Source organism: Falco peregrinus, chromosome 18 (assembly GCF_023634155.1).
Source record: "Falco peregrinus isolate bFalPer1 chromosome 18, bFalPer1.pri, whole genome shotgun sequence".
Lineage (NCBI taxonomy): Eukaryota > Metazoa > Chordata > Aves > Falconiformes > Falconidae > Falco > Falco peregrinus.
Window position 1 is genome coordinate 2315678 of NC_073738.1, and position 26518 is coordinate 2342195.

Consider the following 26518-nt stretch of genomic DNA (forward strand, 5'->3'; position numbering starts at 1 on the left):
CTCCCCTTAGTAACCTGCCCAGAGCCTGGGACACTGGCAAAATGGTATTCAAGCTTTGAGTCCCCCTTCACTGGTGCCATCAGAAATTTCTGGTATTGCAGCATGAATATGGGACATTAAATAACAATAGTTGAGTTGCACAAAGCTCCCTGGTACAAATCCTCCCAGTTTGACATGCTAGGGAATGCTGGAGCAAGAGAATTGTCACGCAAATCCCATCAGCTGTTAAAATCCACCAGCAAGAAAGAAGGTTCTTACCCTGGAAACTTGAGCACAACGACACAGAGTGACCACATCCAGGAAAGAGAAAATTCTGTAACAGAAATAAAAGATACCTTATTGGTTATCTACATTGAAAACAAAGAGAACATGAAAAACAAAGCGGGGGGGAAAGGACTGGAGACAGCAAAACTTCTTTGTAATTCAGTTGAAAGCTGAACTGTGAAAAGAAGTGCAGACCTAGCAGTTAACAAATGAAAGCAAAACACACCACGGGGAAATAGCCACCTCGCACCTTGCAGTATTTACCGACAGCAAACTGAACGATTACTTATGGAGACAGGCTCTTACAGGTATCGGGTGGCTTTAACAGCCAAACGTTCAGGATACGGCAAAACGAGCAGCCACGTTGGGCTGGTTTGGCTCCCGCTCGACACAGGAGCCTCCCTGCGTGCCCAGCACCTCTGTTCAACAAACCCAATGTCTTTAGCAACAAAAAGCAGGCGGCATAATAATTAATAAATCAAAGCGATGCGCCAGCCTGATTTCGGCGCATGAATTATTTCTCCTTTTGCACAGAGCTGGGCTAAATATGAAGTGCTGTTCACGCAGGGGTAGGAGGAGTATTTTTCTCCGCAACACGGCGAAGCAAGTTGCACAGCCAGCTGATCAGTTCGGTTGTGTCAGTGCGGTGTCTAGGGGAGAGGCGCTGAGGATTAAGGCGATGCGGTCACTCCTCGTTGGTATGTCATTCCTCTGCCAGGGCACACCCAAGTGTTGAGGCCAACGCCCTGGTGTTGCTGTCCTATTTATTGGGATAAAGGAATTAGACGGCAATACTTTGCAATGCTATACTGGGCTAAGACATCCACGCTTTTATCCACGGCATGTGCACCCTTCTCTGCGAACGCGAGAAGCATCGAGCCGATTTAAAGCTCCCAAATCTGTACCAATACATTATTTTCTGGTTTGTGGTTGTTCAAACAATTGCACGTCATAAAACAGAGAAGGTCAAGCGGACAGTAGAACAACAGTAAGGTCTCATTCTCTTTGACAGCCATTATAAAACCATAGGATGAAACGTTTTTGCAAAGGTAATACAAGCGTTTGACTACAAGAAAACACCTGCACAAATGCTTTGGTGTTTTAAACTTGAAGACCACCAAAATGTTTTGGCAAATGTTACCAGATGCAAGTGTTCAAGACATGGGGCAAGCAATTTTGTTCCAATGCTATATCCCGTTCTATAAAATACTCTTGTCAGATTAAGTATGGTTGTCCAGGAGAAATTCTGAGAACAAACAAAACTCCACTGTTCCAAAACCCTCCAGACCTTCTCAAGAAAACACTGTACACCCAGATCAGCGATCGTTTGGATACCTGCAACACTTGAGTCATCTCCCCACAAGACCATGGGCTTGAGGTGGGGATGGGTGTACACAGGCTTTCCTATATTCTCAGCAGACCTGTCTGCACTGGGAGAGACTCAGAAATGAGGTGACATCATTGGCAGCTTGGTTTTTTTTGTGTGACTTCTAAACTTAACAAACACCTTCTACCAATGCATTACTGAAGCTCACATATTGTAAACAAGAAAACCGCATGTACTCCTCTCCCCAGAGAAGTACAAAGAATACATTTGAATAAATAGCACGGATACTGATAAAGCTGGGGGAAGAGGTGCTGAGAACAATGAACAAGCACCATGTGCATCACTGATAAACCACACTTTGTCCTAGAGATAAACCATGAGGGGTTATCCAGGCTTTGGCCACTGACACCAAGTTTTGCTGCACGTTGATACGTGCCGCACACCTTCCCAGACACCCGTGTATTTGTCGCTATATATAAAGAGCAAATCCTGGATTTTTCGTATTTTAGGAGAAGGCACAAGCAAGGCTGAGATGATACAACTGCATGATCAAGCTCTCTTGACCAGCAGGTATATAAAAAGCACTTTAGAAACATCAGTGATGGTGGTAAAGGAAGTTACTGATAGAGGATGAATGCAGATTATTTATCAAAACACAGATGCTTACAGGCATCATGTAGCTTAGAAAATGTTCAGTTAAGTCAGGCTATGGCAGAATAAACAGCCACACGCTCTCCTGTGTTTCTACACTGCCCAAAGACACTCACAGATCCAAGGAGCTTCATTCAAGATACTTCTCATCTCTTCCTTACGCACCTCATCATGAGACAAAATTGACAGTGACATGCGCTGAGATACATGCAGTTAAAAGGTCTGGAAAGGAGCTAATATGCAACGTAACACTGTTGTGAGAACCCACTTCTGGATTTCAGAAGCGGTTCCATGCTCACTGCTTACAGACAAGTCTTCCCCTTGGATTACATGGCATTTATTCCTGCATGTTTGTGAGCGCTGAGGATTTTAGCACAACTCAATGTACAACAATACAAGGAAAGCCTGGGGAAATGATAAAAGCTAGGGAAAATTCTTACTTTCACCCTAGATTCCCATCATAGGAGCAAAAAAAAATAAAAAAAAAAATCAAACTCCATGGGAACAGTGGCTAGGTCAGTAACTACATAAGCTTTCTATATTTTCATGAAAATTGCTTTCTCCATGGAAATCCCAGGCTATTAATAACCATCTCATCCCTCTATCAGGGCTCTTAGGTCTTGGCCAAATTCTTTTCTACTTCCTGCTCCTCCCTTCCCAGTCTACCCACACAGCAGAAGGGACGTCATCACAGCAGAACGCTTGCCCCTCTCACCTCCGAGGTTAACGCTGCTGAGCTTTGCCAGGAGTTCCCTGGCCTAACTCGCAGACTTTGGCTCTGAAGAGCTCAAGAGCATTCTTCAGTGTTTTCTGAACTGCTCTTGCATTTCTTCAAGAATATCAGCCAATGATTCAGCAGAATCAAACTGCAAAAATTCCTCTTTCAGCAGCAGTCACCACTCTGTTGCGCATTTTGGTCATTTCAGAATTGGCTCCGTGAACTGGAGAGAACAGCAGGAGCACAGCTGAAGTTTTGCAGGCACAATGACCCGAGTTAAATTTTCTACTGCAGCCCTGAGGACAGGATTTTTCTTCTCTAAGGAGCTGCTAGGGAACATTAAAAAAAACAAACAAAAAACCAAACAACAAACCCAACAACCCCAAACCCCCATAAACAAGCTGCCCACATGGCTAAGCAATGACTGAGCGGTCACCACCTTCCGAACGGGAGCACAGCACTGTCATAACTGCTGGGTCTCTTTTCAGCAAGCTACACAACGGGAGATAAAGCAAAGGTAATCTATACGTTCACCTGAAATCATACACATTCTTGCTAATACCCTACGGCTTGATTAAAACTGGACGCGACAATAGAAAACGTACTGGGCTGACAAGAAGTTTGGATGCAACTCAGTCAGCTCCAGACCATCTTCTCAGGAATCGGGGAACGCTAGAGAGGGGTCATCCTCCTGGAATTGTTCCAAAGCACCAAATCCTGAGAAAATAGCTACTGCTCTGGTCAGATTGAGTTTATCTGGTGAAAGAAAGCAGAGAAGAGTAAGTGGCAGCAGCATGAACAGTACTACTTGAATGGTTTTCCCCATTTTGCCATAGTAGATCAAAAGGCACGTAAGCTGGGATGTTTATTTTCACATCCAACAGACAGGATTTCAGTTTTGCTCACAGCTGACTGCCGTACTCTTACATTGCTCTTTTTACTCTTCAGAGTTGACAGTAAGAAAATAATCCACACCGATAACTTGATCGTCAAACAGTGATCACAGGTGAAGGCAGACCGAGTATTCCAAATGGGAATTAAAACAAGTCTGGTACTGCTGCAGACTAAATTGTTTCACTGCGAAGTAACTCCCCGTGCTTAGGGCTTTGCCTGAACAGTTCAGCACTGGACAATTTAGCTAAAACACGCTGCAGTTCGAGCATTTTTCAGGTTTCAAGCTCTTAATCCACTCAGGGTTTTCTAGGACTCCTCACTTTCCCACTGGCCCTCTAATTAGATTAGGGTCAAGACTCTAATGAAATGCCTGGATGCTGCAAAAGGCTTTGAGGTGAGCTAGCTTAGACCTTCAGCTTTCTAAAATTATCAACACAAATTTATGTCAGTGACCCACCGTTCAAGTGAAGTTTTGCTCCGTACTCGTTTTATGCCAACGGGCCAGCCAAGAGGAGAGAAATGTCAACTTTGCTGCCAACTCCCCAGTCCCCCACGTGCTCTTGGCGCTTCCCGGTCCCCAGCAGCACTCGAGCTCCCAAGGAATAAATCGCCATGGGGTTTTGAAGGTCAGATGGCAATGCCGGTGCCAACGACTAGCTGTGCTGAAAACGGGCTAGCAGGCAGCAGCACGGCATAAAAGCTGCTTATGCCAGGAGAGAACTGAAAACTGCTTGACCTGCCCATGAACCACTAAGGAAAAGATGAACTCCCACAGCCTGGTCCCCTTCACCCTGCCAAACGTAAGCTGTTTAGCAGCCCCACATCACGCTGAGAGTAAACCTTCTTCAGGAAACCGGCAGAGACCACCACTGCCACCGCAAATCCAAGCTTGGGGTTGGGGTTTGGCTTCCAGACAAAAAGCGACTGGCAGGCAGCCCTCAAAGAATGAATGCACCTTTTCAACGGGGCTTCAATTAATGCCAGCCCAGAGAAACAGGGCCATGATGCACCTTCTGGGGAAACGACCACAGCCAGAACCGACGCGGACCATGAATTCACTGTTCGCAGTCACCAAGCCAGACGCTGCCCAAAGAGGAGCCGGCAGCAGAGGAGGAAGGGAAGCAGCGAACAGAACGCCGCTGTTTTCTGGTTTGGCTTGTTCGCGTGTAAAGGTGTATTTATGTATAAAGGTGTAAAGCTCCTAGAAACTCAGCTGGCAGGAGACAAAGCTGAAGCAGGTTGCAGCAGCATCAGGACAAGGATTTGTGACCCAGCAGCTGATCTTGCCCCATGTGCGGCAGGACAGCTTTGTTCAGAGCCCTGCTCCTGGGGAAACGCGGGACAAACATCACCATTGCCAGTGTTGTGGGGAGGCAGAACATGACATGACGGCTGAATCACGGCCACGTCTAAAGGAGAGATTTCTGAGGACAGCCCCCCAGAGCACTTTCCACCTCCACCCCATTCTCACGGACAAAAGCATTACTGAAGCTGCACATTTCTGTATCTTGGGGTGTGACAAGGGCTGCTGTTCACCCCTTTTATATCCTCCTACTCTTTATTTTGCTCAAGTGCAGCTTTCCACTTTGCAACCACATACGTGAGACATCAATGCCATCTGCAGAATGAACAAACCAGAGAACAAGACATTACACAGTAGCACTGCTTAAACACATAAGTCTTTGTCTTGTAGACAGTGACACTCATTTACAGGAGATTCCTGCAGATAAATGCATCCAAGTTTCTCTTTCAAAGGCTGCACTGTCAATCCACACTAATTAATTTTCACAGTATGCTAACAGTGAATTCCAACTCTCAAAACCATTACTTATGAGCTTTAAACATTTATAAACTCAATCTCCTTATTTCTCCGAGGTTCCACACGGTCCTGAACACTTGCTCTGTTCTACAGCAGGTTAGGATGATCAGTGATACCAAGACACAACAGGCAAAACCCTTTTCCACAGGGCAGAAGCACGTGTACTGCTGAGAACTCAGCCACACTGTGGCTTGTACTGACAAAATTTCCCGCTTGATGCATTGATTCCCTCCTGCTTATGACAAAACCTTCTCTGATTTTCTATAGTAATGTTCCTCAACATCAGCTACCTCCTACGGACCAAGTTGTGCTTATGGGGCCCACTCAGGATCATTCCACTTTGACTGATCTACCAGAAAGCTCATCCGTGCTCTAATCAAGGTCCTGCTCCTTGGGAGCCCAGCGACCACACGCCTCTTCCCCTGAAGTCCATCAAAAATCTCCGTAAGATCTCAATGCCGAACCATCCTCTCCCTACCAGATCCCCTGCTTTCCCTATGTTACATGAACTCCTTGCCTCACGTGTCAGTACTCTTCACAACCTGTCCCCAGCCTACCTGTCATCTTCCCACAACGGCAAATCCTGGTTTAGCTGCACCTGCAATACCAGGACCTACTTGATCCCATCAGAAAAAGAATCCACTCGGAAAATCCAGAGAGACAATTTTCTCACTCTTCCAGTTCTGTATTTGCTGCAGCACATCCATCCATACCAGTGGTTCGGGGCAAGTACTGGGTGAAGACAACTGCTGTCACCTGCAAAAAATCTGTACAAACCCATCTGGGCTAGGGTATCCTGTCATGTTTGTTACTCCATCCTGCTCCTCCCACAGGTTGCTGGGCTCTTCCCAGTATGGATGCTGATTTTTACCCAGCAACCTCTGTACAGCACAGGCAATCATTTAACTCTGTACCAGACCCAAAATCCAAATACCCATGTTATTAGCAAGGAGGGTTCTGGAAGCCACACATCTTGCTTTTGGATGAATAATACTGGAATAAAAGGAACCGAGCCAGAATGGAGACACCATTAGAGAGAATAGAGGCAGCAGTGCACCCAAATGATAGTCAGATTTCTTTTTCTATTTCTTTTATTTCACAAGTGAGCTAGAAGCAGTTTCCTGTGTCAGAGCTCCTCTCCCCAGACTTTTTACTGCCATTGAGGGTTGACAGTGCTACACACTTTTCCTGCAGCGTAAGGATTTTGTTTGTGTTAATAATTCAAGCTGCTGCCTGCAATTCCCTTCACCATTTACAGTCTAGCATCTCAGCTTAAAGCACTGATGAACACGACTTTACCTCGAGACGCCCAACTGTGACGACTGAGGTACAACCACACACACGTCATCACGCTAATCCTGCGCTGCAGAAGGCAAACTTCCGAAGGTACATACGTGCATGCACATGGAAAGGCAGCAGAGGAAGAGGGCAGTTGTCTACAGAGATCCACAAAGTCTGATCTGTTTGATCTTTGCCAACAGGACCACCTTGCCAGGTGCTGAAGATCTGTCTCTTATTGACGAGGAAAAGGACAAAGTCTGCTCGAGCATCATTGGAGTAAGGGAACTAACGTCTTTTGTTTTAAATTGAACACTTTAGAGACAGGCAGAATCCTATTCTACACATTAGCCCATACTTACCATTCATTTTCATTAAGGACTGGTTTAGTGCTATAGTTTCCACCTACAAAACAGGCAACCAGCAAATTCATTTAGTATTTGAAAACCCAGACCCTAGCATTATTTAGCATAACTTGCTGCCGATGCAGACCTTTATCTGCTTGTGTTTGTCTGTGGCTTTATAAGTGACCATCTGATGCAAGCTCCTGATTCATGAGCATACCAGCAAAATCAGCTCCTGCCTGCAAACAACAATACACAAGTCTCCAACTCACAAACTGGAAGAAGGCTTACCGAAGCAGCAGCTCTTTTGGAAGTTTTTTGTTGATCACAGCTTCATCATTGTTCGAGAACATCTGTAAACAAAAACAATTTGAACAATTCAGCCATATATTTTCATTAAGGAAACAAAACCTACTTCTCTAGGGAAGAAGCTGCTGGTTAACGAGGCCATTTTGAGAGAGACATCTGGACCAATAAATTCTCCAAAGATAAACTTTGTACGCAAGCTTTCGAACTCCTGGATTGAACCACAGTTGGATAGAATATTACATCTGATATAGTTTAAAAAATGGTTCGAGAACGCTCTGTGGATTGACATATTCAATATAAACTGAGATTTTCAATTTAGCTATTAAAGTAAGTGACGATTAGGGTGTACTTGTCGGCTGCCACTGACTACCAAAGGTATCACCTACAGCATTACTACGAGCTGCCACCCGTGCCACAGCTCCGTGAAGGTACACCACCGTGCACCGCTTGAAAACCGTGAGGCGTAACAACACATCGAACGAGGAGATGGCAAACGGGCTGGAGGGAAGGGCCACGGCAAGAGCCACCAAGCAGCCCCAACAGCCAACAAACGGAGGTGGAACGTAGCAGGACTGGTTTTCTTTGCAGAAAAGGGCACAGCACCGGTGAGCAGGAGCCCAACGAGAAAGTATTACAGCATTTTGTATTGCTCCTGCAGCGGACTGACTGGGAGCAGTCCTTGGGTGCTCAGGGGCAAACAGTATTTTTTAGTTATTTCTTTAAATCCTGAAGCATGGTTGAAAGGGAGATGTGACCTCTGGTGCTGCATCAGGAGGAAAGATGGTTCTGGGAAAACACCGCTGGGTTCTTCTAAGGCAATGAAGACAGAGCTGTTTCCCATGCAAAGCATTATCACAGTGGCCAACAATTTATAAATCTGAAATGGACCTTCTGGACCAGCTAAACTAGCTTCATTGGCTGCAAGAACAAGAGGAACTTCTTTTTTCAAATGAGTCCTAAGAAAAAAGAGACAGCAAAGCCTCATGTGTTTCTTGAGAAGTATCTACATATATTCAAAAGACTCGGTATTGTCTTGCCATGGTGAAAAAACAAACAAGCAAACAACCTCCACGCTCTTCTGCCTGTGGGAGGAATGATTAGAGTGATCTGTGAACTAAGACTGCTGAGCAGTGATGCCTGATTCCATTTAGAAACATGCTTTCAACAGTCCCAAACCCAAAGCAGGGAACAATGAGAATGAGCTTTAATTTCATTAACAAAGTTTCTTTTTAACAACTGGAACCACTGAGAACTGATCAACCCCAGCTACCAACTTGGTAAAAACTGCTGCTGAAATCGCAGTCTGGAAAAGCTGATTCTAATCGGTTGATTAAGTGCTCTGAATCGATTTAGTTGTCTGTATGCAAAGCAAAGAAAACCAGCATCAGCTAGGTCACTTAAGTGGCAGAGGATCAGATTAAGAGTTAAAAAAGGAAAGTAAGATCTTAGTGGCTTATGAAGCTATACGCTAGGCCTGGCTGACAGAAAACAGCTTCTCCAAGCAGCAAATAACTCTGTACCTGAGCATCAACCCAACCCCATCACCTGTCAAAGAAACCATCACAGCTCAACGTGAAAAGCCCACGTGCTGCTGCTCAGAAGCTTTTTAATACGCTCCAATCAGCGATAACGAATTGACAACAGGCTAACGCCATCGGTACAAGAGAACACCAAACCCAATGCTTTTAGAGTCAAACTTTAAAGCTGTGTTTCTAAATCACAGCTTGCTTTTTAATTATCTCAAGATACTGAGGCATGATGCTGAAGTGGGACACGAACTCTCCAGCATTCTTTCCCAAAATGTCACACAGAAGAGGTGGTGTTTTCCCCCCCACAGCCGCTTTTATCACTTCCCACCAGAAGATATCACAAGTTAGCAAGTCCTAAATGGTCCACTAGACAGGCAACTACTCAGCCCGTTTTGCAGATAATTAAAATGGAAGTTTTGCCATTTCCCCAGCTCACACCAGTTCTGTCAAGTCTGTTCCCTCAGAGACCAGGGCAGAAGAGCATCTCCTCGAGTCACGGACCGCGTCCAGCCTCGGTGATGAACGCTCTCCAACGCCTGGCGGGGTCAGGACATTGCCGAGGCTGCCAAAGGAGCCAATGTGTGTGCACATGCTGGGACTGGATCATCTAATTAGATGGCTTAGCTGATCAGCTGGGAAATTAAGGAAATTCTGGAGAAAACTCTAACAAAGGAGAAATGCAGAGGAATTATTCATGGGAAAACCAGACTGATTTTTCTTCCCCCAGTTACAAGAATGATAGTGATCGGGCAGCTCTATCCTCTTTCCCATTATTGTCCTGGCCAGAATTTTACCCCTGAAGCAGCACCCTGCACAAAAAAGTTAAGGGAAACTGAAGGAGCAGATCAGACAACAGCAGGAAACTTCCGAAAAGGAACCAGAGTAGTGAACAGGCGAGGGGCAGGAAGTATTAAAATAGAGATTCCAGAGGCGGCCAGCAAGCCTCTTCTGTCTCATCTGGACTGGCGACGAGGCTTTGTCTGAATTCAGACTTTACGGTGAGAACGCAGGCAACAGTCCCTGCCCGTCGCTCACCGAGACCGTACGGCAAGGATGCTCGCAAACAGCTTTGCGCAAAACACAGGCGACTTCTTGCCTTTGGCCTGTTACATCGCTCGCGGAAAAAGCTTAACCTGGATCCCAGCGCAAATTGAAGCCTTACATTATTTTTCTGTAGAAGCTACGCTTCGCCCAGCGTTATACCAAAGGAACGTTTGGGGATTTGTCTTACTAAAACAGTACTTACAACGGGACAGGGCCAAGGCAGGATGTGCTCCGCGGGAGAACCTCAGCTCTGGAATTCCCTTTCCGTGGGAACGCCAGGGTACACCACCAGAGCCCTCTCCTCACGCCTGCCTGCCAAACCGCTGCTCAGATGACTGAGGCTGGGTGAAAACAGGCTGGAATCGGGATCTACTGCTAAGTCGTGGCAGCAGGTACAGCTAGTTAAATATACCAGCGGGCATTCTGACTGCCTGGCAAGTCTATACAAGACTGAAACTAATCTGAAAAAATGTTAGAGGCTGTTCTAGACTTCCAGGCTTTTCAAATTACTTCTAGCGATAAAAACTAAATGACCTAAGCTTGTTTTTCCTAATATCTCTCTTAACATCCTTTCATACCAGGCGTTATTCAGTAGACTAACTTATTCTTGACAGGACACAGAAAAATGAATTTATTGTATGTAAATTTTATTGGCAGATAAAACACGGAATCTTCCACAAAGCATCAAGTTTGCTGCTGCGTGAAGCCGTGTCCCTTAGGCAGAAGAAATGGAAGGGAATGAAATTCCTCTTAGTCTTCCACCCATCAAGACAAAGGCAGACCAGCAGCGCGCTTGAAAACTTTTGAAACAGCCTTTTCTAGCTAGAACAGAAGGGATAAATCTAGAACAAACACCATGGAAGCGGATACTAGGCTTCAAAACTTGTATTAAATTAGTACAGATCGCTATAATCTGCTACAAGGCAAAGGAAAACATGCCCTGCCTGAACACCAGAGCTGGGTAAAGTTTAAAACAGCGTGCTGCAGTTCCCAGTTAGGTTACTATAAATCTCTTACTGGTCTTCAGAGCAACATCCACACACAGTGGAAGTGATGGCTTTGCTGCCCTGGGCAGCTGCAGCTATGCAATGCCACAGCGCACACAGGATTTGGTCACTGCTCACTTCAGATGATTTATTTTTCCTGCAAATATTGTCATGCCAAGCTCTTCCACCAAAGCTAGAAAATGGGCAGAACCCACCGTTTTCCAGGGCATATGCCTGCTAGCAGTTTTATACTTCCCACAAAGAGGTTTTACAATCCATGGGATGCTTTGCACGTACACGCTTCAGCAGCGCTGCAGATGGAAACACTTCCCCTGTTCCAACAGGGGCTCAGAGGGAGAACAAACAGGATCCATCTAATTGCAACTCCAGCGCTCGGCACCAGCTTTGCAAGCCCAAGGAAATGACAAAACTGGGGGAACTTAATCCATAAATCAATCCTTTAACTCGCAAACCAATTAAAATGTTAATACACCATTTACATTTACTGTTCAGTAAGAGGAGAATTGTAACCGTTTGGCTCCCAGTTTGGAATAGTCTGGTGCATTCAACATTTGACAGGTGCACCCGGAAGGGCCTGTTTTGCCATGTTTTTATTTATTTTATGGGGGTTTTCTGTAAGAGTATATGGCCAGAGGTGCTAGCAACAAGGATGATCCAGCCTCCGGTCACCCACAGGAACCCACCAGAACCCCCTTAACTTTCCTGTACCCTCCCACGGTAACTTCCCACATCTTGAATACTGTGTTCAGCTTTGGACCCCTCACTTCAAGAGGGATGTAGAGATGCTGGAGAGTGTCCAAAGAAGTGCAACGAAGCTGTTGAAGAGTCTGGAGCACCAGTCTGATGAGGAACAGCTGAAGGAACTGGAGGTGTTCAGCCTGGAGAGGAAGGGGCTTGGGGAGGGGGAACCTTACTGCTCCCTACAGCTGCCTGACAGGGGCTCTAGGCAGGGGGGCGGGCGGTCTCTTCTCCCAGGTAACAAGCAACAGGACAAGAAGAAACAGCCTCAAGTTACACCACGGGAGGTTTATACTGAATATTAGGGAAAATTTCCACATGGGAAGGGTGCTCAAGCCCTGGCACAGGCTGCCCAGGGAGGTGGTAGAGCCACCATCCCTGGAGGGGTTTAAAAAACGTGTAGACATGGTGCTGAGCAACATGGTTTAGCAGTGGGCTTGGCCGTGCTGCGTTAAGGGTTAGACTATCTCCAACCTGAATAATTCTATGGAAGCCCAGAGATTACAACCCAGAAGACAAAAACCTGGTACTTCCCAGGATGTATTTATGGCACCGCTGTGCTTCTCTCTAGAGCACCATCACCCAGAAGCGTTCCAATCAAGCCAGTTTATGAAAACAAATGGGCAGAAGCCATCAAAAGATACAGTTCTTGCAGCCTTACACTGAAGTCACTTAACGCAACACGTAATTGCCCATTTGTCGTAATAACTCTGCCCTTGCCTTCCAGAGTATTAAAAGTTTTGCAAACTGGCTCAATTCATCTGGTTGCGCAGTCCCGCAGCAGCCTGTAAGCGCTCGGTGTGGGGCTAATTAAACAGATTTATCAGCTGCGAGGCATTGCTACCAGCGTAGAAGACAGAGTTGCTACTCAGGCACTGGTGGTGTCAGCCATTCATTACAGGGCACAGCATCCAAATTGGGTCATCTGAATGACACCACCACGGGATCCAGGTGACAGCGCTTCACCGCCGAGCGTGCGACGGGTGACAGCATGTAATTACGAGTGTCCCCGCACAAGGAACACCTACATATGTACCCTGCTCATCATAGATGCAAAGAGGGATGCGAACAACAGTTGAGGCAAGCTCTGTAAGTGAAGCAACTTGTAGCAGGCATGCATTTGAGTTCAAATATAAAGTAGTGCGTGTCATTATTGCAGCCGCCCATTTAGCCTTTACGCAAGCCTCGCATTGTCATGGAGCAGGCTTCAAAAGCCAGACAAACACGGGGACACGTGGTTCTCTCCTTCAGGTCTGGTGCTGCTCTATCCATCCCGCCCAGAGCGAACGGATATTGTCAGTGTTCAGCGTGTAAATGAGGTGTCCACGTGCTGGACTGATGCAGCCGCTCACGGAGAGTCTGCGCTTCTCCCTAAGACGTGACACAAATGTGTGGCAAGTGTTAGTGCAGAAGGCGGTACAGCTAACACCTACGGCTCCTCTCAGGAAATCCAGATTCCAAATTACATTTTGCTTCCCATCCGAGAACGAGTTGCTGTATTAACATGGAGGTCTCAATATCAGTTTGATGGATATTATTCCACAGCAACAAGTAAAAGCTTCTCCAGCGAGAAGAGCGTTTATTCAGCAGTTTCTGCAAGATTTAAGTATTTGCTTCCAGAAGAGTTATGCTCCCCTTACCCCCAGTTCCACGGAAAAGTCTCCAAAGACAGAGTGGCACAAATTTGTCCTTCCTGGCTTACAGAGAGCTGGCAAAGCTCCCCCTGAGCGGCTGCGGACCCCCGCTCGGGGCAGGCTCTCGGCTGCAGAGCTCTTCTGCGGTCTGGGCTGGCAGAGGGAAGGGGCAACGCTTTCCTGTAAATGTCACATCTGGCAATAGTTTTGGTTTTATTGTTGGGGAAGGGCCGGAGGGGTGTTCCTATGGGGAACAAAAGTTTTGTTTTTCACTTTTTTTGTGTGTGGAAAAACACACTTGAGAAGTCTCTACAGGAGTTATTGCAACATTTGCAGTTTACTGGAAATAATTAGGAATATTAATGTACAGAACACACAGCACAGTTAGCTGACATTACCCTAAATGCTCAAAACTACTCTCTGTAAGCAATTCTTACATTACTGGCTGCATTTTTAAGAGAACAACAGTTTACTCATCTGACATACCAAAAAGATTTTCCGCTAGAACAGCAGTAGGGACTTTTTTTTTTTTTCCTCCAGTGAAGTGCAGTTTAGACATACAGACATACCAGACTGCCTTGCCTATATGACAGCAGACGCTGAAACCCACCATCGATTTTCCCAACATTTTGTTCCGCAGAGTTTTGCCCACTAAAAAGACAAAGAGCAGAAAAAGGACAGAGTAGATCTGCAGCACGACATGGGTGGTCTACAATGAAGGTACATCTCTAAGATAGACAAACACTCACGTCCCTCCCAGCATCTCCGACGCAGGAACTTCAGAACCTGAAGTGACCAACATCCAGCGCAAAGTTCCAGTGCCACCAAAATCCTACTTTGCCACCAAACATAAGGGAATTTACTACATAAAGTTTCAAAGTTGGTCATAAGGACACACTCGCTTTCAGTTTGACTATTTGCAGAGCTTGTTTCTGCGTAACCCCCCATATATTGTTATGGGCACCGAGGAGGAAAGGAGCAGCATCCCTCTCTGTGTCTACCTGGACACAAACGTGGTCACACACAGAGGCAGCGGGATTCAAGACCTGTATCGCCCCGCAAAGCACTGAAGAACATGTTCAGCTGGACAAGAAATGCTACCATCAAGGTTAACAGGATCTCAAGTATTTGTCCGTGTTTGTACTCGACACAAGCTAAACACCAGCGAGCCAGCAGTGCAGTACAGCTGCTGCACACATCAGCTAGGGCGGGAGTATTTACTGCACTACTGACAGACACAGCCCGTTTTCAACTGAGACTGCATCTGGCATCAGCAGGGGGAGGGGGATGGCTGGTCTTAAAAATATATATATATATATATAAAAAAAAAAAATCACATGAAGCTTAACTTTGGAAGCATCAGTGCCAAAGCCAACAACCCGGCACACGGCGTTAGCCTAGGTGCGGACTTTGAACTCAAACATTTTTCTGCTAAAGTAGAAAACTCAAAGCGCAACGGAGAAAAAGGGATGACGCTTATTTAGGGCTCGATGGAATTGGCGGCTAGCAAAGGCACTCGACTCAGTCGTTACACCCAGACTGTCATCCACCTTAATGTTCACTCCAGTGAAAAAACACAGGGTCTGGCACCCCCAGCCCCTCGAGAACGCAGACCGAAAATGTGAAGCTGCCCAAAAAGCATGAAAAAAACAACAGCGCACGCTGCCACGGCCCGGGGACATGGTCAGGCTGATGCAGAGAGAAGGAAAGAAGGAAGATGGACACCCGTTTTCAGTACAACCCCCCCCCTCCCCCAATAGCGAGACACCCATACAGGTGGGCAGCAGGAAATGAAAACTATAAACAGTAAGTACAAACATAACCAGTAAAGTCTTTCATGCCTCTGTATTCAGCAAACTTCACGTGAAACAAGTACAGAATTTTAAAGCATACCCTCTTAAGAAGCCACAAATTATTCATAAATATTAGAATTTTAAAATATAGCAACTTGTTTCCTTGCATAAAGAAACGGCGTAAGACAAACTTCTTACAGCGGCCTTACAAACACAAAAGAAAAAGGTAACCGTGTGCCGAGGATGAAATTTTAGCTGTTCTTTAGACCCAAAGCCCACTAGATCTTTGGTCCACAAGCAAATGCTGGCCAGACCCTCCACAACTACTTATAACCACAGGAAATTAAGCAATTAAAACCAAGACAGAAAACAGACTGCAATTATTAGAGAGTAAATAATGCAGCCTGGAAACTTGTTTTTAAGCTAGAAAAGGTGGGGAATCAACAGTTGCCATCATAAATTAAGGATTACATATGTAGCTGGCATATTTTGTCAGTTTACATCCCCACCCAATCTGGATGATCCAGACATTTTGGAGATTAACCTTCAAGGCTCTGGAAGAGTTTTTTGCTGTTGTGAAGTGAAAGAAATTAAACACCTGTACAAATTTGTTCAAAGAGTTTAAATCTTGACGAGCCAGAGATGCCCTGTGAGGTGTTCTTCAGCTATACAGCTGCTGGCTCACATCCAAAAATCTAGCATTACTGGTAGTATTTATATCACTTATCTGCTCCAGTCCATATGGAGGAGACGAACAAGCCCAGTACAAAGTCACTGAAACAAGACAGGACACATGCCAAACCCAGCTCATGGCACACAATGCCAATCTAGTGAAAAAAACACCACCAAAAAAACCCATCACCACAAAAAACCCCAAACCAACAAGCTAGGCATAAAACACAAAAGAAAAACGTGGAATTCATTCCATACTTCCTTTGGAAAAGCTCAGTGAAGCTTGGAAGTGACTTCTTGCAAGCACTGTCAATATATACTAACCCCTCACTTCATTTTGGTCAAAAAATGCTACCAATGAATAGGGCTCAAATAACCAAACATCACCGACACGCACCGAGCACCAGTTCAGAAGTGCTCCTTCCCCAGTACAAGGCTTAAGGGAAGCGGGAGTTTCAGCAGGCTGAACTGCCTTACTGGAGGCAAAGAAAAAAATGACACTGCAGAGATAGATCACACAGAAGTGACAGTAAAATACAAGGACACGACACAAAGCATAAAGTTGTTTACATCCACAAGCAGTCCGGACTGGCTGAATTTTCCTTCTAGCCTTTTGTTACACAGGGACTTTTTTTTTTTTTAAAAAAAAAAAAAACAACAAAAAACCCAAACAAAAACAACCAACAAAAAAACCCCAAACAAAACAAACATCCAGTTTAATCTGTTAAAATCTCCAAGGAAAATGGCTGGCTGTCGAATAAAGCCGCTGCTGTGACAAACTCCATCCTTAGCGGCTGTGATGCTCCGGCATCCTCCCGCGGCGTTTGTGTCGGGAGAAGCGGGGAGCGCGGAGCAGCCGGCTGCCTCCTGCCACGCACCGTGCCACAGGCACCCTCGCCAGCCTGGCTCAGCACCAGGGCTCTGCTCAACCACAATCGTGACTAAGCAGTACAAAACCGAGACAAAACAGACCCTGGCTGAAAAGGTTTACTATAGGCTTAATATGCCTAAAAATAGCTCAATAGGCAATTTACTCATACACCGTCACATCGCTTCTTCCTCATCTGTCGTCGCTTTGGAAAAGCTTAAATTTCTGCTGGCGATAAGTAGCTGGGGTACGGATGAGCTACGCTTCTGTGTACCCTGACTCCATTCTGCATTCAACAGCAAGGTTAAATAAATAGCTGCTTTGTTTTTGTTTTTGGTTTTTTTTTTTTGATTCAGCAATACCAAAAGCATGAGGCTGAACAAAAAAATTAGTCAAGCCCTACAGAAATCAAGCCCGTGATAAAGAATTGCCTGCTGCGCGCATCTCTGACGTCACCGTAACGCAGAAACTGCCACAGAGGAGAAATTCATCAGGTGATTTACGTGCAAATAGAGAAGGTTATGTTGTTGCATTCAAAAAATAAACCTTCAAAGTCAGATGTTCAAGGTGAGGTACCAGAAGACTACTTCTGATTTAAGAAATACCATTTCAACTGGAAGCACTGCATGTGCTATATGCTGTATTTTTTCCAAACCTAGAAACAGCTGTCAGATACCAAAGCACGTTCCTAAGCTTTTTGTTCACCTGTTTTGTTCTCCTATCCCAGTTTTGGCTGCGAGACAGTTTCCCCACAAACAAAGCATCCCCCAACTACAACTAAAAGCTCACTGTGTTTTTAAATTGCAATTGAAAAAGGCACCACCAGCATTTTAGTTACCCGACTTCTCCCGGCTGACGTAGGCTGCAGGAGATACACATCTGAGAGTCCTGGTAGGGACGCAGGGCAGAACCTGAAGCAGCCTTGGGACAGCTTGGGGAAGCAGAAGCTTGCAGTTAATCGGCTTTGTCTTTACCAGAAGTTGTATCTGGTGCTGAATGAAAAACACCCTCTGAAAACATTCAGCGATGGCTCGCGTGTCCAAGAACTGCAGAGGTCAAAGTTAGTTGGCACGATGCGGTAAAGAGACGCAGCAAGAAGCAAAACTACCACATACGCTGCCATCAAAGCTGCTTTTGGGCAGCTACTTTTTTTTTTTAGCTCCATTAAAAACCTCAGCATCCTACGAGTGGTCATCTTGGTGTTTTATGACCTATTACAGACATTTGTTTTAAAATGATGCTGCTTTCTCACACACACACCCTTCGAAGTTTGAAATACACACTGTTGCCCACAAAAACAACATCCAACACCAACGAAGAAGGAGAGTAAAAATAATACAAAGACTTCCTGACTTCACAGGGACACAGCCTATGGCCATGGACTGTGCTACAAAACACCCACTATCTATTTATTTTTTGCTTTCTAGAAGCTCATTTTAGCAGGGTAGTGGTTTACTACAAATGCCCTTTGAGTGAATTAAAAAAGAAAAAAAAAACAACCAAACAACAAAACACCCAGAACCAAACCCAAAACCAGACACATGCTTCAATATTTTCAGGCTAGAATTGAGATTCATCTAGCCCTCCGAGTACGTACCAAGGCTCATCACAATTCAAATAAGCTTCTTTGCCAAACAAATTTCTTACAGTTCTGTCCCTCTCCAAAATCTACAGTTCTATTTTACCGGTAATAAGGGTTTTTTTCACTATTGGGTTTATATTCAGCTATTATCTAAGAGATGATGATGGTAATATTGGTGTATATACTTGGAAATAAAGTCAAACGACTAGTTCTGTCTCAAAAACACCCCCTACCCGAGGTGAGGTGTGAAGGGCATGGGGTGAGTTTGCCACACGTAAAAGGATGGTCGATCTGAAAGCAAAATTGACGGGTCAGCCAGGCACGTCCAACCACCCGCCACGCACAGACTCGGGTCCCTCCACAGAGCTGTGCGGTTACACGTTTCATCCCGTATCAATAAGACTAAACCACTCATCGGGTTGCCTTTCATAATGGAATGAGTCAAATGAAATAACGCAGCGAGGTGATCCAACAGTGAAAACAGTAATTACCTGATCTGTCCCAGGCCCCAATTAATAATGGGGTCTAAAATAAGATGAGACATACACGGGCACACAACAAGCTCCCTAACTCCCTTTCCTGTTACGCAAGCCACGATGCAAGACGGACGCAGCCCGAGCAGTCAGGCTCCTCTCCCCGGGAACACACGTGCTCCCCCTGAGCGGCTGCTCCAAGGGAAATCACCTTGGGGAACCCCCGTTTCGGCCGGAGGCAGCACTCACCTCAATAAACGCAAGAAAAGCCGCAGGCAGGCAAGCCAGGCCTCGGGCACAACACGCCGCTCTTCATGTGGCTCGGGCCAAATCAGTGACGGGTCCTTAGCGGGTGCTGCCCCGGCGATTTGTACTGCACAACTGTCAGCAGCGAACAGGGGGAGGAAATACAGGTTTTCAGCATTTTTACTTATAATTCTTGTTGAAATTACTGTTGGCCACGGCCAACATTTCCACTCTTGCCCAACTTGCAAGCACAGCTCCTTACAGGGGAAGAAGGAAGAAGAGACTCCCATTTGGCAGCGTGGGGGGGAGGAAGAAAAAAAAAATAAATTTTGCAACACAAGCTTGGTCTCTCAGGTGACATGGGCTAAGGTCAAAGCACACACACATAATCCAACGCTTGTAAAGCTGCTGCTCTACCTAATTACGGCAGGGATGTGCTGGTGGCTGCCTAGTACAAAGACTACAAGGTGAAAGAGCTAGGAGACTGAAACTGAAACTTCCCCCAAGCATCAAATTAAGAAGAAAAAAAAAAAAAAGAAATGAAAGTAATCAGAATTTGTTTCCAAAATACCTTTTATCAGTCAGTTCCCCATCCTATGCCTTCTTTGGCTTTTGGCAACTTGCCTAGAGTGCCTGTATGGCAAAATACAGCGTGTACACCACAAAGGAGAAATCCACAGCAGCAAGGATTTCTCCCCGTGGCCCCCTCCTCCAACAAAAAGCAGTTTTCTTCTTTAATCCTTCCCAGTCTCCCTGTAGCCTGGGTCAAGTATCTCTGACTCAACCAATTTGCCTTTTGCTTCCAGATCTCGCAGAATTCCTCTTCCCTCTGCTACAGCATGGAAAGCCACAGGACCAGCACGGTGGGGGTGTGAAACACAAGTTACAGTTTACATCTCTTACTATCTTAACGTTTAAACAAGCACTTTGTACACAATAAAGTAACAATTTATTATTCATCTGTCAAAAAAAGAGAAGTGCTGGCTGAAAAATTATTACACCTAAGAGCAGCATGACATAACACCGAAGTGAAAAAAAAAAAAAAGTATGGAAAAGCTGTCAGCTCTCAAACCCCTCCCAAAGCTGCATTTTTTTTTAATTAGTGAGAAACACTGTCAGAATTTAAGAGCCACATTATTAGATACCTGCCAAAATAGAACCGTCTCAATTCGACTCCACTACCTCATGTCTTCACGGTGCCATGTCAGCAACAGTTTATCTTGCCGTATAAAAGCCACAGAACGTCACTTTTTGCAAGTTTCTGCTAGAAAACAGCAAGGAGATACCATGGTGGGGTGCAAAGAATTATTGATACTCCCTGCCCGCTTTGTTTGGGTCCGCCTGTTTACACAGCCTCCATCCCTCGAAATAATAAAGCCCTAACCAGAAGGATAGAAAGGAGCACAGGAGCAGCCCAGCAAAGGGAACAAAGACAATCCCAACAGGATCAGCTCTGAACTGTAAAACCAAGCAACCCTGAAATACAGGAACAGCGTTTAAGACTCAGGAACCCAGCAGATTCAAAAATGGGATTAGGGTAATTAAGATTATTCAATTCAGCTTTCTGAACAGAGGCAGGATTAATTATTAGAAGGCAACTCTATTTTGAAGCATTTTAAGTTTCTCATTTTGCTTTCAGCTCACCTCATTTCATAGCAGCTCTAAATTCAAGACCCAGGAACTAAAGAGGCCACTAGCACGGTTCAGACGAGTCAGGATTCCCTCACATTGGGGATCCCAAATCTAGATGAGAAATGCTGTGAATTGCACTGATGGATGCGTTTGTCTGACTGACAGCGCTCCCAAGGCTCGTAGAGACGCTTGTTCCTCAGATACTTCCCTGGAGTTCACACTTCATTGTTTGTTTGTTTTGGTTTTTTTAATAGGACAAAACTGCCCATAAAGAAACGCTTTACAGCCAGAATCAACTCCCGCTAATTGGAAGTTGTGAAGACTCCCTGAGGAAGCTGGAAAGGATGATGTGCTTTTTTTTTTTTTTTTTTTTTTAAAGTAGTGGTGGTTTTGTTTAAGGATGTAGAGGAGACTACATGAATTGCTCACAGTCCAGGGGAAAAAAAGGCAACTATAATCATTTAAGCCTGACAACATGGCTCAACGGAAAACACTGCAGAGGAAGAGAACCCTTCAAAGCCCGGAGTCTGTTGGTGCTGAAGATGCCCACAACGTGACTGGTCTAACACCAAAGCAGCCACTGGCTCATAGAAAACGCTGCTGCTGATCGCAGGGCGGTGGTTTTGTGCTGGCTTACCTCCCTCAGCTCTCGGCATGCATCTAGGTAAGCGCTACCCATCTCAGAGCGGTGCCGCTGACCACATCCACTCTGCTCTGGAAGCCAGAAAGCTCAGAGGAGCACTCTGCCCTAGACGATGATGTTTATTTTGATGATGAGTTACTGACAGCAGCGAGCTGGGGAAAGCAAGCCTAAGACACTTGGTCTCCAGATGACATCCCGGGCCAGAAAAGCGTGGATGAAACAGATGAAAGAAGCGATGAGAACTAGGGCCTTTGGAAAGCAAACAAGCCCTCAAAGAGTAGAGTACCAGTCGCACAAAAGCATCAGATGTCGTCACATCCCCTCCAATTTGCTATCATTTCATTGTAGTTCACCAGACATCCCGTACCGGGTACGACAGGAGGCAGAGAAATGTCAAATATAAGCCAGGATTGTGATCTGTCAGGGCATGTTCCATATTAAACCGACACCACAAAAAATTAGGAGTCAATCTGGGTAGTGTTTTCCCTTTTTGTTTGCTTTGCTACAGTAAGTGGTTATTTTCTCTGTGGTGGCCACACCTCCTATAAAAGGGACTTATTTAGAATATGCTCATTTGGCTGGGCATGCCAGAGTTCATTCTTTCATTTAAAAGAAAGAGAGTTCCATTCTTCCTGGAACAGACAGCTGGCCACACATACGTACCAGAAACCCATATGCAAGTCAAATTTAAGCAGCTTAGCCCATATTCCATTACCATATTTTATTATTACAGTAAGAAGAAATGACTATTAAATCCAATCTAGATTGGATTTTAAAATTACCCAACAAGAATGGTTCACGAATCTGTTTACATGGCTTAACAAAAGGCAATAAACCAAAATCTGAAAACCCAAACGGAACTCCCCCTCAATAATTCACTTGTTAAAGCCTCAAACCGACAAAATACATATTAGTCACAACTCTGCATCAAGCTATTTTTACCCCAAGATAAGACTCCAGACTCAAAGGCCCTACTTACCACTCCTCAGCCAGGGGAACTACCACAGCAGTCAACTCTTGTCTCTAATCCGGAGGTAACGCAGAGGGCTATGTAGGAGGAGTACTAATCACCAAGCATTCAACCCCGTGCTGTCTTCGTTGATCTTACAATATTCAACAACTTTGAATAGCAGCTTCCAGTCTCAACACATTTTTGCATAATTGTCCTTATGTCACATTAAATATGAACTATTACACTAAAAGGCACGCTCTCCTCAGCGCATAGAACTTTTACTTTTAAAGCAGAAACATTAGAAACTGTTTTCTAGAAAGGACAGCTGCATTTCTACCCATACTTCCCCTCTGAAAAAATAAATCTATTTATAAGTGTGAATGCACTGACATGTTAAGAAGCTTTTTCAGACCAAAACACCCTCACTAGAAAACCAAGTATTTAAAGCAGAAGAGTTCTAAACTCATCCCTTCCAGGATATATAGGTGAGTGGGTCAGAGATAATCAATGCTAGGGCTAATAAAACCACACCCTTGATTTATTAACCAAAACATATCCAAACCCCAGGATAATGTTTAAAGGCACTTCTGGTAGCTCAAAGTAAGCCTTTCTATAATACGCTGACTCTTTCTGTACAAAAATAGAGTAAAAAAAATAGTAATTTTAGACCTCAACTACTCCGAGCATTTTACTTATTTTCAACTGGGCCATTTTTTACTATAGGAAATGATTTACAATTCCAGCAAAAAAAGCCCCACCCAAACAAAGCTCTTCCTCACTTTTCTTCCCCGATGAACTAGGTGAATCTTATTTTGGTAAAACCCCGATGAAAAGCTTTCCCAATATTGAAGTGAACTCCAGTATTTCAAGACAAAGGCTAAGCAAGCAAAAAAGGCCACTGCTGTATGAGAAGACGTTTCCCCACGGAAGACTGCTACCAACGTGTTTTTATTCTTTACTCTGCCCTGTAACCAGCCACTCTGCAGTAATAAAAAAAAAAAAAAAAAGGAAAAAGATGTGTCCAGCCAGGAACAGACTAGAACGGTAAAAACAATAACCCCGGATAAAACACGTTGCGCATGCAGCCTTCTCTTTCTGAGTTTCCAGGTTTAGCTCAATGTTTTTATCGTTTGGATGCTACAGAAACAGGACTATTCCAACACTATTTAATGTGAAACCATTCTAAACAGACATGCTCCTACTTATTTACAGTGGCCGACACGGATTTGAGAGAGGAAGAAAACAGTATCATGTGCAATATTACAAAACCATTATTTGCTGCACCTTCCTGGACTCCAGGGCCAGTTTCCTGACGAATTCAACGCTGATCTCTGTGGAACTACACTTCAGTTTACCATTAACCAAGTCTTTTGCCTTGCTAGCCTTCCTCTTCTACAAGGAGGTGACACAGCCACATCTTTACCCTTCCAGGCTCTTTTCCTCCCGTGTCGTCCTCGTACAGAACACGAGCCGGGCGGTCGAGGGAGGGAAGGGGCAGGTATTTTCATCCTCCACAACTGCCTCTCACAGAGATGAAAAGTAAACCCGGCTGCTGCCGCTCTGCCCGCCGATGCCCCCCTCCTCCCCCACCCGGGGAAGACAGCTGTTCCAACAATGCAGAGCTGGAAGCAGCCCTGGCTCGCCCGGCTGCTTTGTGCCATATTCTTTGAATAGATCTTATTGTTTACCGCCATCCCCCCCCGCTCCTTCCGTCCTCTCCATCCCCCCACCTCCCCGTAATGATTTTTTTTCCCGGCTACTGCCCAAAAAAAGACAGGACGGGGGCACCACCACCCCCCCCCCCCGAGCCCACCCCCCCCCGGAGGCTGCCCTGGGCTCCAGCCCCTTCCCACACTCTCTGCTCCAGCCACTTCCCCGCAGCAACACGTTGCCAGCGGCCCCGCGCCCCCCCATAGGAGTTTGCATCGGAAGGGGGGGGGGGACCCCCCAACTAGGGCGAGGGGAGGTTCTCACACACACAGCCCCCCCCGCGTCGCAGTGACAGGCCCAAGCCCCCGCCTCTACGCACCCACAGCCCCCCCCCCCCCCCCGCACCCAGCCTAGGGTAAAGCCCCCTCGGCCTCATTCATATAGCCCCCCCCACCCCCGAGTTTGCTACAGGGCCGCGATGACCGGCTATGGGGGGGTTGGGGGCGGGGGGTGTCGCCCCACACCCCAACGCCGTGAGGGGACACACGGCGCGGCCTGGCCCCCTCCCACCCCGCCTCTCCTCAGCCGGGCCGGGCGGCCTCGCCCCCGGGGCCTCACCTCAAAGCGGCTCTTAGTGACCCCGTTCATCTCCCTCCGCATGGCGGGGAGGGGGGGGAGGAAGGCCGGCGGGGGGAGGAGGGCAGGGGGTGCCGGGGCTCCGCGGCCTCCACCCGCCGCCACCGCGTCTCCTCCGGCCTTAACTTCAACCCAAAACAAAAACACGGCACCTGCCAATAACAAGCGCGCTCATTGGCCAGCGCCGGGCACGGCGCGCGGCGGCGGCGGGGAGGGAGGTGTGGGGAGCCGCCCCCGTCCTCCTGCCCCCCCCCCCCCCGGTGTGAGCGGGGGGGGGGGCTCTGCGGGAGGCGCCCCCCCCCTCCCCGCTGCACCGGGGGCTGCGGGACCCCCACCCCACCCCCCTCCTCCGGGGGCCGCAAGGGTCCCCCCCGCCCATACCGGGGGGGGGTGCAGCCCCCTCCCCGCCACCGCGGGGGTCGGGGGGGGTCCCGGTGTTTGCTGGGGGGGACAGGGACGGGGACACCCCCTCGCCCCTCCGCTCCCTTCCGGGAGGAGCGGGAAGATCGCGGAGCTCAACCAATGGCAGGCCGAGCTTTCGTGACGTCACGGTGATGTCATTCCCGCGGGAAAATCAAGCGTGGCGCTCCCCGCCGCCGCCTCCCGGGGCTTGGGTCGTCTCGGGGGTTGGAGGGGGGCGTGGGCTGGGGTGGTGCGGGTGTTAGCCTCCCCCCCGCCGCCGGCAGCTTCCAGAGACCCGAGAGCTCTTTGTACCAAAGAGATTTATTTGCATGTAAATAAACACGTTCTCTGCAATATTTCCAAAAAAGTTGAAAGTTCACTCTACATCCAAAAAGAATGCAAAAGGAGCTGGGGGTATTTACAAAAAAAAAAAAAAAAAAGCTAATTTCCAGACAGGTATTTACATCACGACCATTTAGGAAACAAACCATTTTCTTTTAATCTCCATGTTGCGCTTCACCACCTGAGATTAAAAGGTTTGGCTTTGATTTGTGTTGTTTACACCTTTTATCTTTCCAATACTGAAAAGATGTAAAATCATTGTCGAGAATAAGCAAAAATATTTTAAAAATAAAACATTTGTCAGAGACCGAGCATTTACACATCAAAACGTCTTTTCGAGGCGCATACCTCAGCTCCCGTTGCCACCACAGAAGCATCGTGCAGCTGGGACCCGGCTCCGGTTTCTCTCTCACATGATTTACATCGCACAAAGCACACCAAATTGGGGTGAAAAAGCTTTAAATTGGGACACGCGCCTCTGGCAGCGGTGGGGCCGGGAGACTGGGAGACTTTTTTCCCTGTTCCTGCAGGCAGTGATGCCAGCCTTCCACAGGAGAGATTTAGGATGCTGAACTTTGGTCTTGGGCGAGTGGAGAGGAAAGGTGCAGCTCTTGCCTTTAACATGCATTTTTGTGTTACCGATGGATGACGCCATACGGAATTTCCTTCCAATTTTTTACCGTGTTTCATAACTGGGACAACATGATTCCGACTAACGACGAGTCCAGCAAACAGTCCCGTCAAATCCCCAGCCCTGATTCGACTTGGAAGTTTCTTTTTGAAGGCGGCGCACGCTTTCACGCAACCCAGAGCAGATCAAAGGGCTTTCATAAAACAACTTAAAAATAAAAATTAAATAAAACTGAGGGGCAGCATGAAAACAGATGACAACCTGTCAGAGTCTGAACAGGCATCATTTCCGAGATGCAGCTGCAGCAACAGGGTCTCCAGATAAATTCATCTGGTGGTGTATTTCTTACATCCTCTTCACAGACACCCTGCAGTTATACAATTCTGATGCTGTGTAAGATAACGTCATCTGCTCCAGGTTCAGACTTTATTTATGATTTT

The 26518-nt window shown here is 46.4% G+C and overlaps 1 protein-coding gene across 3 annotated transcripts in view; it reads right to left on the bottom strand.

The window, feature by feature from the left end:
* FBXL20 (F-box and leucine rich repeat protein 20) overlaps positions 1-24790 on the bottom strand; it is a 44137-nt gene extending 19347 nt beyond the window's left edge. Inside the window, exons 1-3 of one of the 3 annotated variants that reach the window (XM_055789835.1) lie at positions 24686-24790; positions 7587-7648; positions 259-313 (exon numbers count right to left, since the gene is read on the bottom strand). In XM_055789835.1, coding sequence (XP_055645810.1) covers positions 259-313; positions 7587-7648; positions 24686-24727 — 159 coding nt within the window. In that variant the 5' untranslated portion in view covers positions 24728-24790. Of the gene's footprint in view, positions 1-258; positions 314-7586; positions 7649-19193; positions 19304-24685 lie in introns of those variants that run through there. The other 2 variants (XM_055789834.1, XM_027780116.2) reach the window with 2 other exon arrangements.
* Between the last annotated feature and the right edge of the window lie 1728 nt (positions 24791-26518).